Source organism: Monoraphidium neglectum, assembly GCF_000611645.1.
Source record: "Monoraphidium neglectum strain SAG 48.87 unplaced genomic scaffold scaffold00788, whole genome shotgun sequence".
NCBI classification, from domain to species: domain Eukaryota; kingdom Viridiplantae; phylum Chlorophyta; class Chlorophyceae; order Sphaeropleales; family Selenastraceae; genus Monoraphidium; species Monoraphidium neglectum.
In genome coordinates, this window is record NW_014012840.1 from 1 (window position 1) to 12290 (window position 12290).

At 60.8% G+C, this 12290-nt stretch overlaps 4 protein-coding genes across 4 annotated transcripts; 3 read left to right on the forward strand and 1 right to left on the reverse strand.

Moving 5' to 3' along the window:
• Positions 1-1396: 1396 nt before the first annotated feature.
• MNEG_5334 (hypothetical protein) lies at positions 1397-1558 on the reverse strand (the record flags this gene model as incomplete). Its single annotated transcript, XM_014046185.1, has 1 exon — positions 1397-1558. A coding segment is annotated over one exon (162 nt), but the record flags the coding sequence as incomplete, so codon positions are not given.
• Positions 1559-3386: 1828 nt separating this feature from the next.
• MNEG_5335 (hypothetical protein) lies at positions 3387-3945 on the forward strand (the record flags this gene model as incomplete). Its single annotated transcript, XM_014046186.1, has 2 exons — positions 3387-3417; positions 3602-3945. The coding sequence occupies 2 exons, from the start codon at positions 3387-3389 to the stop codon at positions 3943-3945; spliced, it is 375 nt and encodes a 124-aa protein (XP_013901640.1).
• A 1631-nt stretch (positions 3946-5576) lies between these two features.
• MNEG_5336 (hypothetical protein) lies at positions 5577-6141 on the forward strand (the record flags this gene model as incomplete). Its single annotated transcript, XM_014046187.1, has 2 exons — positions 5577-5607; positions 5798-6141. 2 exons carry the CDS (start codon positions 5577-5579, stop codon positions 6139-6141), a joined length of 375 nt encoding a protein of 124 aa, XP_013901641.1.
• A 4029-nt stretch (positions 6142-10170) lies between these two features.
• On the forward strand, positions 10171-11429 carry MNEG_5337 (hypothetical protein; the record flags this gene model as incomplete). The annotated part of the gene is made up of 2 exons (XM_014046188.1): positions 10171-10201; positions 10360-11429. The coding sequence occupies 2 exons, from the start codon at positions 10171-10173 to the stop codon at positions 11427-11429; spliced, it is 1101 nt and encodes a 366-aa protein (XP_013901642.1).
• Between the last annotated feature and the right edge of the window lie 861 nt (positions 11430-12290).

Below are 12290 nucleotides of genomic sequence, written 5' to 3' on the forward strand. Positions count from 1 at the left end.
CCGCCCTCCTGCGGCGCGCTGCCGCCTGCCGCCGCGGCCGCCGCGCCGGCCGCGCCCGAGCCCGCGCCGCTCGCGCCGGGCGTGCCCTCCGCGCGCCGCTCTTCCGAAGGTGCCGGCCTCGCAGCCGCCCCTGCCGGCGCCGCTGGCCCCGCCACCGGCTGCTCCCGTTGCTGCTGCTGCTGCTGCTGTTGCTGGTGCTGGTGCTGCTGTTGCTGCTGCTGCTGCGGACCCGCGCTCGAAACTGGCGCCGCCAGCGCAGCCGCGACGGGCGACTGCTGCGCCCCGGCCGTCGGCGGCGGCGTCTGCGCGCCGCGGCTGAGACCTGGGGTGCCGGCGCCGCTGCCGGCGGCGGCGGCGGCAGCGGCTGCAGCCCCGGCGGCGCCAGCCAGCTCTTCAACAGGCGGTAGCACATCCATTTCGTTGAGCTGCTCTAAGGATGGCCCCGCCGCCATTGCCATCGCCTGATCTGCGCACACGTGCGTGTGGGTACGTGCATGCATGCATGCGTGTGTTGGCGGGCGCGGACAAGTCCGTGTCGGCACATGTGTGGCGGCGCCGAGGCGCCAGTGATGTGGGCTGGTGGCAAAGTGGGCGGGCTGGGGGGCTGAATCTCAGGATTTGAATGGCAAGGCGCCAAACTGGATGCAATCCAGCTGATTGTGAACGAACGCCGCCACTTCAGCAAAGGAGGCCAAATGGAGACTTGCAGGGGGCCAGAACGGGGCACGCGGGGCCGGGCCGAACAGCCGGCGGGGCGGGACGGCGCGCACCTGTGACCCATTTCAGCACCCGCGTGTCGCCGCCGCCTATGATGGCGGGCACCGTCACCCTGCGGCGCGTGAGCGGTGGCGACGGGGCGCCCTGAGGAGCTGCGCTGCCGCAAGAAGCTCGAGTGAACGGCTGCGATCGGCGCGGCGACACATCAGGCTTAGGTGAGCAGGGCCGCCGCCCCGATTTCCATCCCTCCTGCGCCTGAGTATGCTCCCAGGCCGAGCCACGTCTGCTTGACCTGCGGCCCCCTTGGGCAGCAGCGCCCGCCAGGGCGGCAGCGGGCGCCCGGGCGCGGCGGGCGGCCGGATGACGCACCATTTCTGGACCCATTTGCGCACGCGCCCGCGCCCCTGCTGAAGCCGCATGAAGTGGGCCACTGTCGGCGCGTCCAGCTTTCTTTTGCGCCGCCGCCGCTGCAAGGGTTTGCGCATCACAGTTGGGACGGGCATGGGTGGCGGCGTGGATGCGCCAAGTCAGGACGCAGCAGCAGCGCACGCGCCAGCACGGGCCCCGCCGCTGTGGCCGAGCAAGCAGGACAGCTGCACAGCTGACTGGGAAAGCGCACGGTGCACACGAGCGTTTCATGCCGTGCCAGCATGCGTAGCTCGCAGGCATCTCGCCGCACCTTCTTTTCGGGCTGCCCTTCGCCGGTGCCTGCTGCACCGTCCCCTGCGCCAAGCGCCGCTGGCGCCGGCGAGTGCGGCGCCGCTGCCCCGCCAAGGTCTGACACATCATGCAAATCCTCTCCTCCATCTGAATAGCCGCCACCTTCATCGGCCGGCCCCATACGCTGTCCCTACTGATTGTAGAGCAGATCGCAATATTGCTGTTCAGCTACGGTAAGCTAGTCAGATCCAAGCTGCCTCTGAACGATAGATGATGAGCCCAGAGCTCCAGGTCATTATGATCAATATCTGGGATTGTGCCACAAGCAACCATGTTTCAGCTTTGAGTGCCGAATGTGTGAGTTACATCGGTAATATGATACGGCCTCCCGCCCCTTTCTTACGTGATATACCTTGATGATTTGTGATTATTCATGGTCAGTGCAAGCTCGACATGGCTGGATTGGCCGTCGGACAAAGTGCAGCGGCCATCCAGCTTGAGCTGCGCGTGCAGCACGCTGTGCTTGTGCTGTGCTCGTGCTGCGCTGCCACCACCAGCAAAATTTCAGAATTCCCGAAGAAGGATACCCGCAGTATGCAACTTAAATTTCTTGAAGAGTGCCTCTCAGGCCTGCCTAAGCCGCTGGCCTGGGTTCCTGCCCTCCCACTTGTGGCACAGGCTCGACAGGGCCCCACAAACCGTTGTGCTGGGCCCTTCTGCTGCAGGCGAGGCTGGCCGCACCAGATAATATCGCACATTCCCATTGATGAAAAAACCTGCACGACCAAAGCCGCCACTGTCCTCTTTCCCGCGGCGGAGGGAAGTGCGCGTTTCCTGTCGCACCGGAATTGCTCATGCGCAGGGACTCTCCAACTTCTTGCTTGGCAGCCCTCGTGCTTGATCTTCTTCGTTCTGCTTTTTACACCTCCCAACCTGACACCACCTCCCGCAGGATTGAATATTTTGGCGACACGTAGTGCATCCAGCGTGAATAAAAGCGTGGGTGGATGCCGTCAGGCAAACAGCCCCTGTCACTTGATTGGATTACCAGCGCAAGCTTGCTGCCGCGGGGGGAAGCCCACAAGCGATGAGTCATCATACGCAGGCTGCCGGCCTGCACAACGAAACAAGTCCAGCTTGGTGGATCGCTTTGCGCATTGGATGCCGAAGGAACCCACCTGTGCACGACGGCCGCCTTGTCACCGCGGGATTGCTTTAGCGCCGGCACGCTTTCTGGGAGCAAGCAAGCAGCAGTTGGGGTTGGGAAGAAGATAAATCAGCTACCGTGCACTCAGGTGTGCGGATGTCTCCCCGCGCACGGTCGAGGCGTCTCAGGCCCAACAGCCTGCCACCCCTGGCACTGCAAATTGTAGCACCCCTGGCACTGCAAATGGTTGCGATGCTGTATTGCTGGACCCAGCAATCGAATCAGTACTTCAAGGCCAAACGGCTAAAAGTGTGAGGTATCCCCCTCAGGATGTGTGTTGCCCACGCAGCCACCCGCCCTGCCTCCCACCTGCTGCATACGACAGCACGCTGGCATCACTGCCGGCAGGTGGCTGTGGGGACTGGTGGTCACAGCCTTAAATGCTCCTGGCACTATTTTGCAGCTGCCTTTCTGAAGGTACATTGGCAGTGTTTTGATGGTATGGGCACAAGCCGATAGCCGCATCACGCACATTCCACTCAGGCCACCATGCGTGCGGCCTGCGTCCAGCTGCCGGATTCGCTGTACCTTCCTCGCAGCAGGCGGAGCGCGAGCACGACACGACGCAGCTGCGCACGTACAGCGCGAGTCTCTTAACTGGCCCGTGCATCCCGGCATTATCATTCAAGCAACGTAGTGGCACCTTTCAACCACGAAATCACTAGCGTAGCCAGCCCTAGCGCCAGTCACGGTCCCGCACGAAATCAAGTATTAGACATCTCAGACAGCGTCCAATAGCCGCTCCAGCGGTGTCAAAGCGCTAGTTGTACGGCCAGAGTATCACCCCCATCCTCTCCACTCCATGGCTCGCTTCCACTGGACCCTCGCTTGCGGTGAGCACGCCCCCTGCAGCGTGGGCAGTGACGTGCGGCCAGCAGCTTGAACAACACGAGAGGCTGCGCCCCGCGGCTGTCTGCCTGTGATGTATGGGCCGCACGGCAATCGCCACCCCTCGTATCTTCTCCAGCTTGTCTCCCTGCCTCACCTTGTGTTCACCTCTCCACTCACGCCCCGCAGTCCTGGCGCTGCTGCTGCTGGCCCTCGGGGCCGCCCTGGGCACCCCCCTCAGGGCCAGCGGCCTGACCGCCGCCCGCCAGCGCCGCGCCCTGGTGGAGCAGCCTGCTGGCGGTGCGGCACGCTTTGTCGCGGCGGACGGCGTGGGCTTGCACGGCCGCGCCACCGGCCCTATCGCCGGCCTTGGTGGTCGCGTCTTGGCCGTGGGCACGCGGGGCCGGGCGTCCCGCAGCCTGAAGGGCGAGCGGGGCATTGCCACCGCCAGGTCCAGCACCGAGGCTGCCACCCGCCGCCACCGCATCAAGGGGCGCAGCATGCTTGGCCGTGGCCGCACCGGCTCCAGCTAGATTTGCAGCCTAGAGCGGCAGCAATCAGCACGATTTTTGTATTTTTGCAGCGTGACCACTCATTTCCAGATTGCGTTGGCCGCGCCGACGACGCCCTGCTATTGCGCCCTGACCACTGCTGTTGTGCAGACAAGAGAGCTTCCTCCTGAGCGAGTACGTGACACGCTGCAAACACGCGTGCGCACTCCAACACGGGAGCTGCAAGCTCAACATGACCCTGCGATCCCTGCCCATTTTGGCATAATCAATCCACCACCGCGCCGAAAGGCATGCGCTTCGAGAGAACAATCATGTTGATGTTGATTGCTCCCCTGTGCTGCGATAATGCACGAGTGGTCATCACCGTTTGCCGTTTTTCACGCTGAGAAGCGTGCTGTCCATCTGAACAACACAATGCATGCATGCTTGCATCAACCCTGTGCTGCAACATCGCACAGCTATCACGCATCATGCATCATCCATCCTGCTGTTTCGTTCAAGCATCACTCACACCCATTTGTGTGTTTGTGCATACTGCACCACCCACCCAGGCAGGCATGCAGGCATGTTCAGTGGCACGACCCCGCATGCAAGGGCCGCAAGCACCTAGTCCAAGTAAACGGATCGGCCGCCCTGTCAATCTTCTATTGACACTGTGCTAATAACGTGAATCGCGGCATCTCGCTCACCAGGACAGCGTTGTGCACAGGCGCCTTGCCCCTACCATGCCTTGCAAATGCATGCCAGCAAACCCCTGCATACCTCAGCAAGCGTACGCGTATATTTGGCCCAAGGAGACATGTGCAATCTGGGCACGGTGCGGTGCGGCGGTCCCGTCGTGGTGGTGCTTCAGTGTGGCTTATTGGCACCTTGCCAGCAGATGTCCAGTCCCTTCGTCGCACATGCCGAAAACGCGTGTCGCGCGCGTCTGCGTTTCTGCAACCTTGCATTTTCACAATTGTGCTGTTTTGCAGGGAGGACAGATGGATGCAGCAGGGTGGTCTGATGAATGCAACCCGCCGGCTGATTGACAGGGCATGGCAGGTGTCTGCATTTCCTGGACTAACAGCCATGCCACAAGCCGGTTGGACAGGCTGGCATGATGCTGCCCAATGCGTGGCATGGGTGTAACAATGAATGCGTAATTGCGTAAAGGCACCCCTACCTACAAAATATGTGGCGTGGCTGCGCAACCAGTACCTGCTGCACACTACAGCGCAATGACATCACTACCCGCCCATGGCGGCTGTACAACACTTAAGCAATACTTTGCAGCCGCCGTCCTGATGGCTGTGTCCAAGCACAAGCCGATGGCTGCATCACGCACATGCCACTCAGGCCACCATGCGTGCTGCCCGCGACCATCCGCTGGATGCACTGCACCTTCCTCGCAGCAGGCGGCACCAGCGGCGCGAGCGCACATGCAACGCGAGCCTGCTTCACTGTCCCGCATAGTGCCCGACATCATTATTTAAACAACCTTGATTGCATTCAACCACGAAATCCCCAGCGTAACCAGCCCTAGCGCTGCCAGTCACCCTCGAACACAAAATAAGGTCGAGATCTCAGGCAGCGTCCAATACCGTAGTCACTCGAGCGCTAAAAAATCGCCAGTTATACCGCCAGAGTATCAGCCCCACCCTCGCGACTTGATGGTTCTCTTCCACTGGGCTCTCGCTTGCGGTGAGGCCTGCGCTTACCTGCAGCCTCTGCCTGGGCAGGGGTGCCGCCAGCAGCTGGAGCGACGCGGCTGTGCCCCGCGGCTGTCTGTCTGTGGTCCAGACATGGATCGTGCAAACACACCCTTCACGTCACGTGCCGCCTGTCTCCCTGCCTGACCTTGTAGCCACCTCTCTCCACGCGCGCCCCGCAGTCCTGGCGCTGCTGTTGCTGGCCCTCGGCGCCGCCCTGGGCCCCCCCCTCAGGGCCAGCGGCCTGACCGCCGCCGGCGAGCGCCGCGCCCTGGTGGAGCAGCCTGTTGGCGGTGCGGCACGCTTTGTCGCGGCGGACGGCGTGGGCTTCCACGGCCGCGGCACCGGCCGTGTCGACAGCCTTGATGGTCGCGTCTTGGCCGTGGGCGCGCGGGGCCGGGCGTCCCGCACCCTAAAGGGCGAGCGGGGCATTGCCACCGCCAGGTCCAGCACCGAGGCTGCCACCCGCCGCCACCGCATCAAGGGGCGCAGCATGCTCGGCCGCGGCCGCACGGGCTCCAGCTGAATTTACAGCACCGCGCGGCAGCAACAATGCGCACGATTGTTGTGTCTGTGAGTTGTGACCACTCATACCGAGATTGCGTCAGCCGGGCTGACGCCTTGCTACTGCGCCCTGACCACTGCTGGCGTACACACAAGAGAGCTTGCTTGTAAGCGAGTACGTGGCACGCTGCAAATACGCGTTCAAACTCCCAACACCGGAGCCACAACCTGCAACGTCAACACGACCCTGCCATTCCTGCTCGTTTCGGCATAGTTGATTCACCGCCGCGCTGAAGGGCGTGCGCTTTGAGAGAACGACCATGTTCTTGTTGTCCCCCCCCCCAGCCCGTGTGCTGCAACAACGCACACGTGGTCATCACCGTTGTCACGCTGAGAAGTGTGCTGTGTATCTGAAGAACACAACGCATGCATGCATGCATGCATGAACCCTGCGCCGTAACATCGCACAAGCATCATGCGTCATGCATGACCCATCCTGCTGTTTCATTCAAGCATACCTCACACCCAGTGTGTGCAGGCATGTTTCTATGCCACGGCACCGCATGCAGGGGCGCACGTGATGTATGTAAACAATTATTGGCTGATCCACTTGATAGGTTTCAAGTCTGCATCGACATTGCTTCTCACGTGCCTCGCGGTGTCTTGCTCGCCAGTGACAGTGGTGTGCGCAGGCGCCGTGGCTTGCCCATATTACACCTTACGGAAACATGACAGCTCCCCTGGCACACCACAACAAGCGTGCATGCGCGCATGCGTTCATATACATGTGTGTGTGTGTGTGTGTGTGCGCGCGCGTGTGCGTGCGTGCGTGCTTGCGTGCATGCGCGTGTGCGTATGCGCGTGCGCGTGCGCGTGCGTGTGCGTGTGTGCGTGTGTGTTTGAGTGCGTGCGTGCGCACGCACGCGTGTGCGCACGCGTGTGTGTGTGTGTGTGTGTGTGTGCGTGTGTGTGTGTGTGTGTGTGTGTGTGTGTGTCTCCAATTTGCAGTTTGATGACGGCAGGGCGCTTGCGTTGCGGAGCGGCGCTTCCGTCCTGATCGTGAATTGGCAGATTCTAGATCTGTCCACCACACGACCAGCCGCTTCAGCAATGCTCTAAAGCCTGTTGCTGTTGTCTGTCAATCCTCACCAATTTAATTTGTGCTTGAGCAGGTGTGCAGGGAGGACGAATGTTGCAGAGTGGACGGATGGGTTGATGAAAACCTGGCTTGGCATGGCTGGTGTTTTGAGATAAACCATTATGACATAAACTGCTTGGACAGCAGGCTGAAATCCAACACATGCTAGTGCCCAATGCATGACGTGGGTAGGCTGGAAGCATAGGGGCACCCCTACTGATGATGTAACGCGGCTGCGCAACCACCACCTGCACGCACCGACGCAATCGCGTCATTACGAACGCTCCTGGTAGTACAGTTGCCATCATGATGGCTGTGTGCAGGGACAAGCTGGTTGCCGCAACATGCACATCCCTCTCAGGCCACCATGCGTTTGCCCTGCGACTAGCTGCCCGAGTGACCGTACTGTACCTTCCTTGCAGCAGGCGGCACCTGCAGCGCCAGCACGAGCAGCTGGGCACATGCAGCGCGCATCCCTTTCAAGGCCCGACATTATCATTCAAGCGATCTGTTGATAGCATCCAACCACAAAAACACTCGCGTAACCAGCCCTGGCGCCAGTCACCGTCCCGCACGAAATCAAGAGGAGATCTCAGACAGCGTCCAATAGCCACTCGAGCGGCGCCAAAGTACTAACAACACGACCAGATTATCAGCCGCACCCTCGCCACACCATGGCTCGCTTCCACTGGGCCCTCGCTTGTGGTGAGCACTGCCCATGCCCGGCCAGGCGCATGCGGGCAGCGACCGGAGCGACGCGACTGGAGTCACGCAGCTGTCTGTTTGCAATGTCAGAGTCGCTCGAGCAAATACAACACATAATTTCACTTTCATTTTTTTTTCCGTGACTCATCTTTCGTCCCCATCCTTCACGTGCGCTCCGCAGCCTTGGTCCTGCTGCTCCTCGTCTGCGCCCTGGGTGCGCCCCTCAAGGCTGGCAGCCTCACCTCCGCCCCTGAGCGCCGCGCCCTCGTTGAGGAGGCTGCCAGCACTGCTGTCAGCGGCATCGCCCCCCCTTCTATTGAGGGCAGGTCTGCCCACTTGACCTGTGCCCCGAACCCTTTTACTGGCAGGGCGACACGCTTTTTCTCGAGCTTTGCACCGTCCTCAACAAGGGTGGCAGGGGTCAAGATGTTTGTGTGGTTGTGAGAAATGGCAGCGGCATCACTGGCTGCTGCGTGGTTGTGAGAGTCGGCAACGGCATCCGATGCCGTTGCCGACTCTCACAACCATGACGGGCAGCAGGGAGTGAGTCACTCCCTGCTGCCCGTCATGGTTTGTTAACATGTTGACAAATAATACTGTTATTATTCTTACTCATACAGCATTGCTCATATGAGTGCACACACACCTGTGCCCTGACCATTGTCATCATTTCAACGCCTGTTTTCGTGTCACGCTGCAAGCATGCGTGCGCAAAATAAGAGCGGAACCTTGTGCAATACAGCCACGCCGGAAGGCGTGGCCTTTGAGCGAGAGGCACATGCCTATTATTCAAAACCCTGCGCTTCGACCCTGTGCTGCAATAACGCACCAGTGGTCACCATCGTGCTGCAATGCGCGCCATCTGAAAAATACAAGGCCTCCACATTTGAACCCTGCGCTGCATCAAATGTGTTTGGCCCCCCATCCTCGTTTTCCATTGACTTTTTGTTGTGCAGCGCTTTGCGCTCGATAGACATGCGTACATAGAACACTCTCAGAACCTTACGTAGTCCGACACGCGCGCGCTTGTAAATCACTGTGAGCTTAGCCCCAGAATCATCCATGTGTTTTGACACCCCCTGCATGCAACCTGCAGCGGTGCGCGGAGCAACGCGTAGATGCCTGGCGCCCACGTTGTTGCACGCACGCCACACACATGGCATCCCCGACAGCAAGAGGCAGCGTGGGCGCCTTGGGAGCACCCATAAGCAGCACAAGGCAAAAATCTCAGGGGTCAAGTTCACTCAAGTCCACACACAGCACATGCACAGCGGCCCGCCCCAGAAATGTGTGCAGAGCATGAGGGATGACAGAATCTGTCTTGGAGGTGCTTGCCCACATGTGGGAATGCATCTTAGGAGGGGCATGGGGCATGTCAAGGCAAAAGCCATTGTTTGAGCTCTGTGTGTGCGATCGTGCCCCGTACATCAGCCTGCCGGATGTCATGGTCAATGCAACCTTGTACGGTAGGTTATAGAAAGCTGATAGGTATCCAACGGTGACGGCCGACTGCACTCCGAGATAGTCAAGGTACACGACCGAGTTTCTCTATATCTACACCCTCTTCAAGAACATTTGAAACGTTGGAACAACGTATCTAGCACCTCGCACCCGTGAGAGCAGGCACGCAGCCCCCCCCCCACCCCCCGATTGTTCAGTTCACGACCTACTGGCACGTACAGCATAACAGCGCATTCCAACCAACACCAATGTTGCTTTGTGTGTGAGAGATAGAAGTATACCTCAACTACCTTGGAGTCGTAGTCGGCCGACAACCGTCTCACCGGGGATCAAAGGAACAAGTGTGCGGCAAGCAGCGGAGTGCACAAAGCGAGTGGGGTATCCCTGCCCGTACGAGAGATAGATATATATAGAGAGAGACATGAGATGATTTCACAAACGACTTTCTCACCTGTCACCAAGGCCACCACTGCCGACCCGTCACCCGATCCCACCTTCCCCGTAGCACGCAGGAGGGGACTGCAGCACGGCAGCTGTGTCCGTGCAGCGCATGTGCCTTAAATGGCCCACTGACGCCTGCACAATCAACAAATCAAAGCTCGTGATCATCTCCTATCTACAGCAACACACAAGCGTCAATCGCCTCCAGCGTTAAATCGTATATAAATTTGTGAAGATCTTACACGGGGCGTTGGAGCGGCGTTAAGTCACAAATAAACTAGCTAGTAGACTTATCCTCGCTACTCCATGGCTCGCTTTCACGGGGCTCTGGCTTGCGGTGAGTACCACCTGCGCTGAAATGCACCCGCACCTGCACCAGCACCTGACCTGGAGCAAAGCTGTCCACATCCCTGCGATGAATCCTTGTCCACTCGCCTATCATGCCTCTGGACTGAGTATCAAACCCCATGCCCCCTCCACCATCCTTGCCCGCAGCCCTGGCCCTGCTGCTGGCCCCAGGAGCCCTGGCAGCATCCCTCAAGGCCGGCGGCCTGACTGCCTCTGGCCGCGCCCTGGGCGAGCAGGCCGCCAATGCACCCCCCGTCCTGCGGATGGGCGACATGACCCTGGTCGGCGGCCGCGTCCCCACCATCAATGTGGGCGGCCAATCAAGCGTGTACGACAACCTCAACAGCCGGCACAGCGGCGGCATCACCCTCAGCGGCGGCGCTCTGGGCCCCTTCCAGAACGAGGGCGGCAACGTGTACATCGACCAGTGGCACCGCCGCCGCCTGGCCGAGCAGGCCGGCGCCTCGGCCAGCGGCAGGGTCTTCCCCAACGGCGCCGGCGAGTTCGCCCCCTTGAGCGGCGCCCGCAGCGTTCCTACGCGCTTCATCGGCAGTGGCGCCGGCCTCAACCCTGCCCTGTTCAACTCCTTCGAGAGCCTCGACAAGAGCGTCACCACGATAGGCTTTGGGCTGGGCCGCAGCTCTCGCAGCCTGGGCGAGCAGGCCGCCGCCTCTGCCAACGCCAACATCATGGCCATCGGCGGCCGCACGTCCGGCTTCGCCCCCTCCGACCGCGCCCCCATCACCAACTTTGGCGGCGCGACCACGTTCACCAGCGCCGGCGTGGGCTTCAACGGCGGCCTGACCACCAGCTTTGACAACTTTGGCAACCCCGTCGCCAACGAGGGCGGCCGTGGCCAGATCTTCCGACGCCTGGGCGAGCAGGCCGCTGACAGCAACCCTCCCGCCAACGCTGGGGCGGCCATTGACCAGGTAGTGATGACGTTTGCGCAGCAGCAGCAGTGGGCGCAGCAGATGATGGGTGGTAGCCAGCAGCAGCAGCAGTGGGCGCAGCAGGCCATGGGTGGTGCCCAGCAGCTGCAGCAGCAGTGGGCGCAGCAGATGATGGACGCCACGCCGCAGATGCAGCAGTGGCAGCAGGCGCAGCAGGAGCGGCAAAAGGCCGTCGCTGCTGCCGCGGCTGTCAAGCCCGCCATCCAGGGAACCCAGCAGGGCGCACCCATGACCTCTCCCAAGGCCGGCGCGCCGCTCCCCTGACCGCAGCCAGGGGCCTCAGCGAGGTGTGAGCCAGGCCGCTGCGCGCTTGCGCCGGCTTTGCTAGGAACGCGTGTGCAGCAGCTCGCCGCAGAGGCGCAGCGCATATACAATGATTGCCACACAGCCTGGGGGGCTGTGGTGAACTCCTGCGATTTTTCTCGTTGCCGAGTCGAGATTTTGATGCCTTCTGAGGCGGCATCCTGCGACAGGACACCCCTCACATTTGTGGCTGCAACAGGCCGCTTCTTCACCCAACGTGCAGCTTCCTGTCAGCAACTCGTTGCTGTACTCTACCCTTTGGCAGGCGGCTGCAATACGCCGCCCCTCCCTCTGCAAGCGCGTGTCATTGCTGCGACATTTTATCCGCCTGCTTTTTGCAGCCCAACTAATACTCACGCAGCCCCTGATGGCTTGATGTGTAAGTGCTGCTCATGCACGACGGCAACCAGGCTGCGACCCGTGTGATGGGGCAAGGCTATCCTTCATATTTGTCGTGCTCCCACCCAACAGGGTGAGGTTGGTCAGGCAGCACGATGGACACCCTGTAAAGTTCGAGATTTCTTTGGATTACAGAGCAATGGGCTGTCAGCTCATCCCACCGCTTGAAACCCTGGCGGGTGTGTGATTGAGCCGCAAATGCACTGCGGTGCCAGGCCTTTCTAAGAGGACTCCCCCGCTTAAATTACGGCACACGTTCTCCCAAATACAACCAGCGGGTAGACCACCTGCCTGCGCCGGCGCCCGTGTCCCTTTCTAATACCCCACCCCCATACACAGCACCCCTCACGTGCATGCGCGAGAGGCACCTAAGCCCGCCTGCACTGCTGCCCCGCGGCCACCGCTGCATGGTAACGCCACATC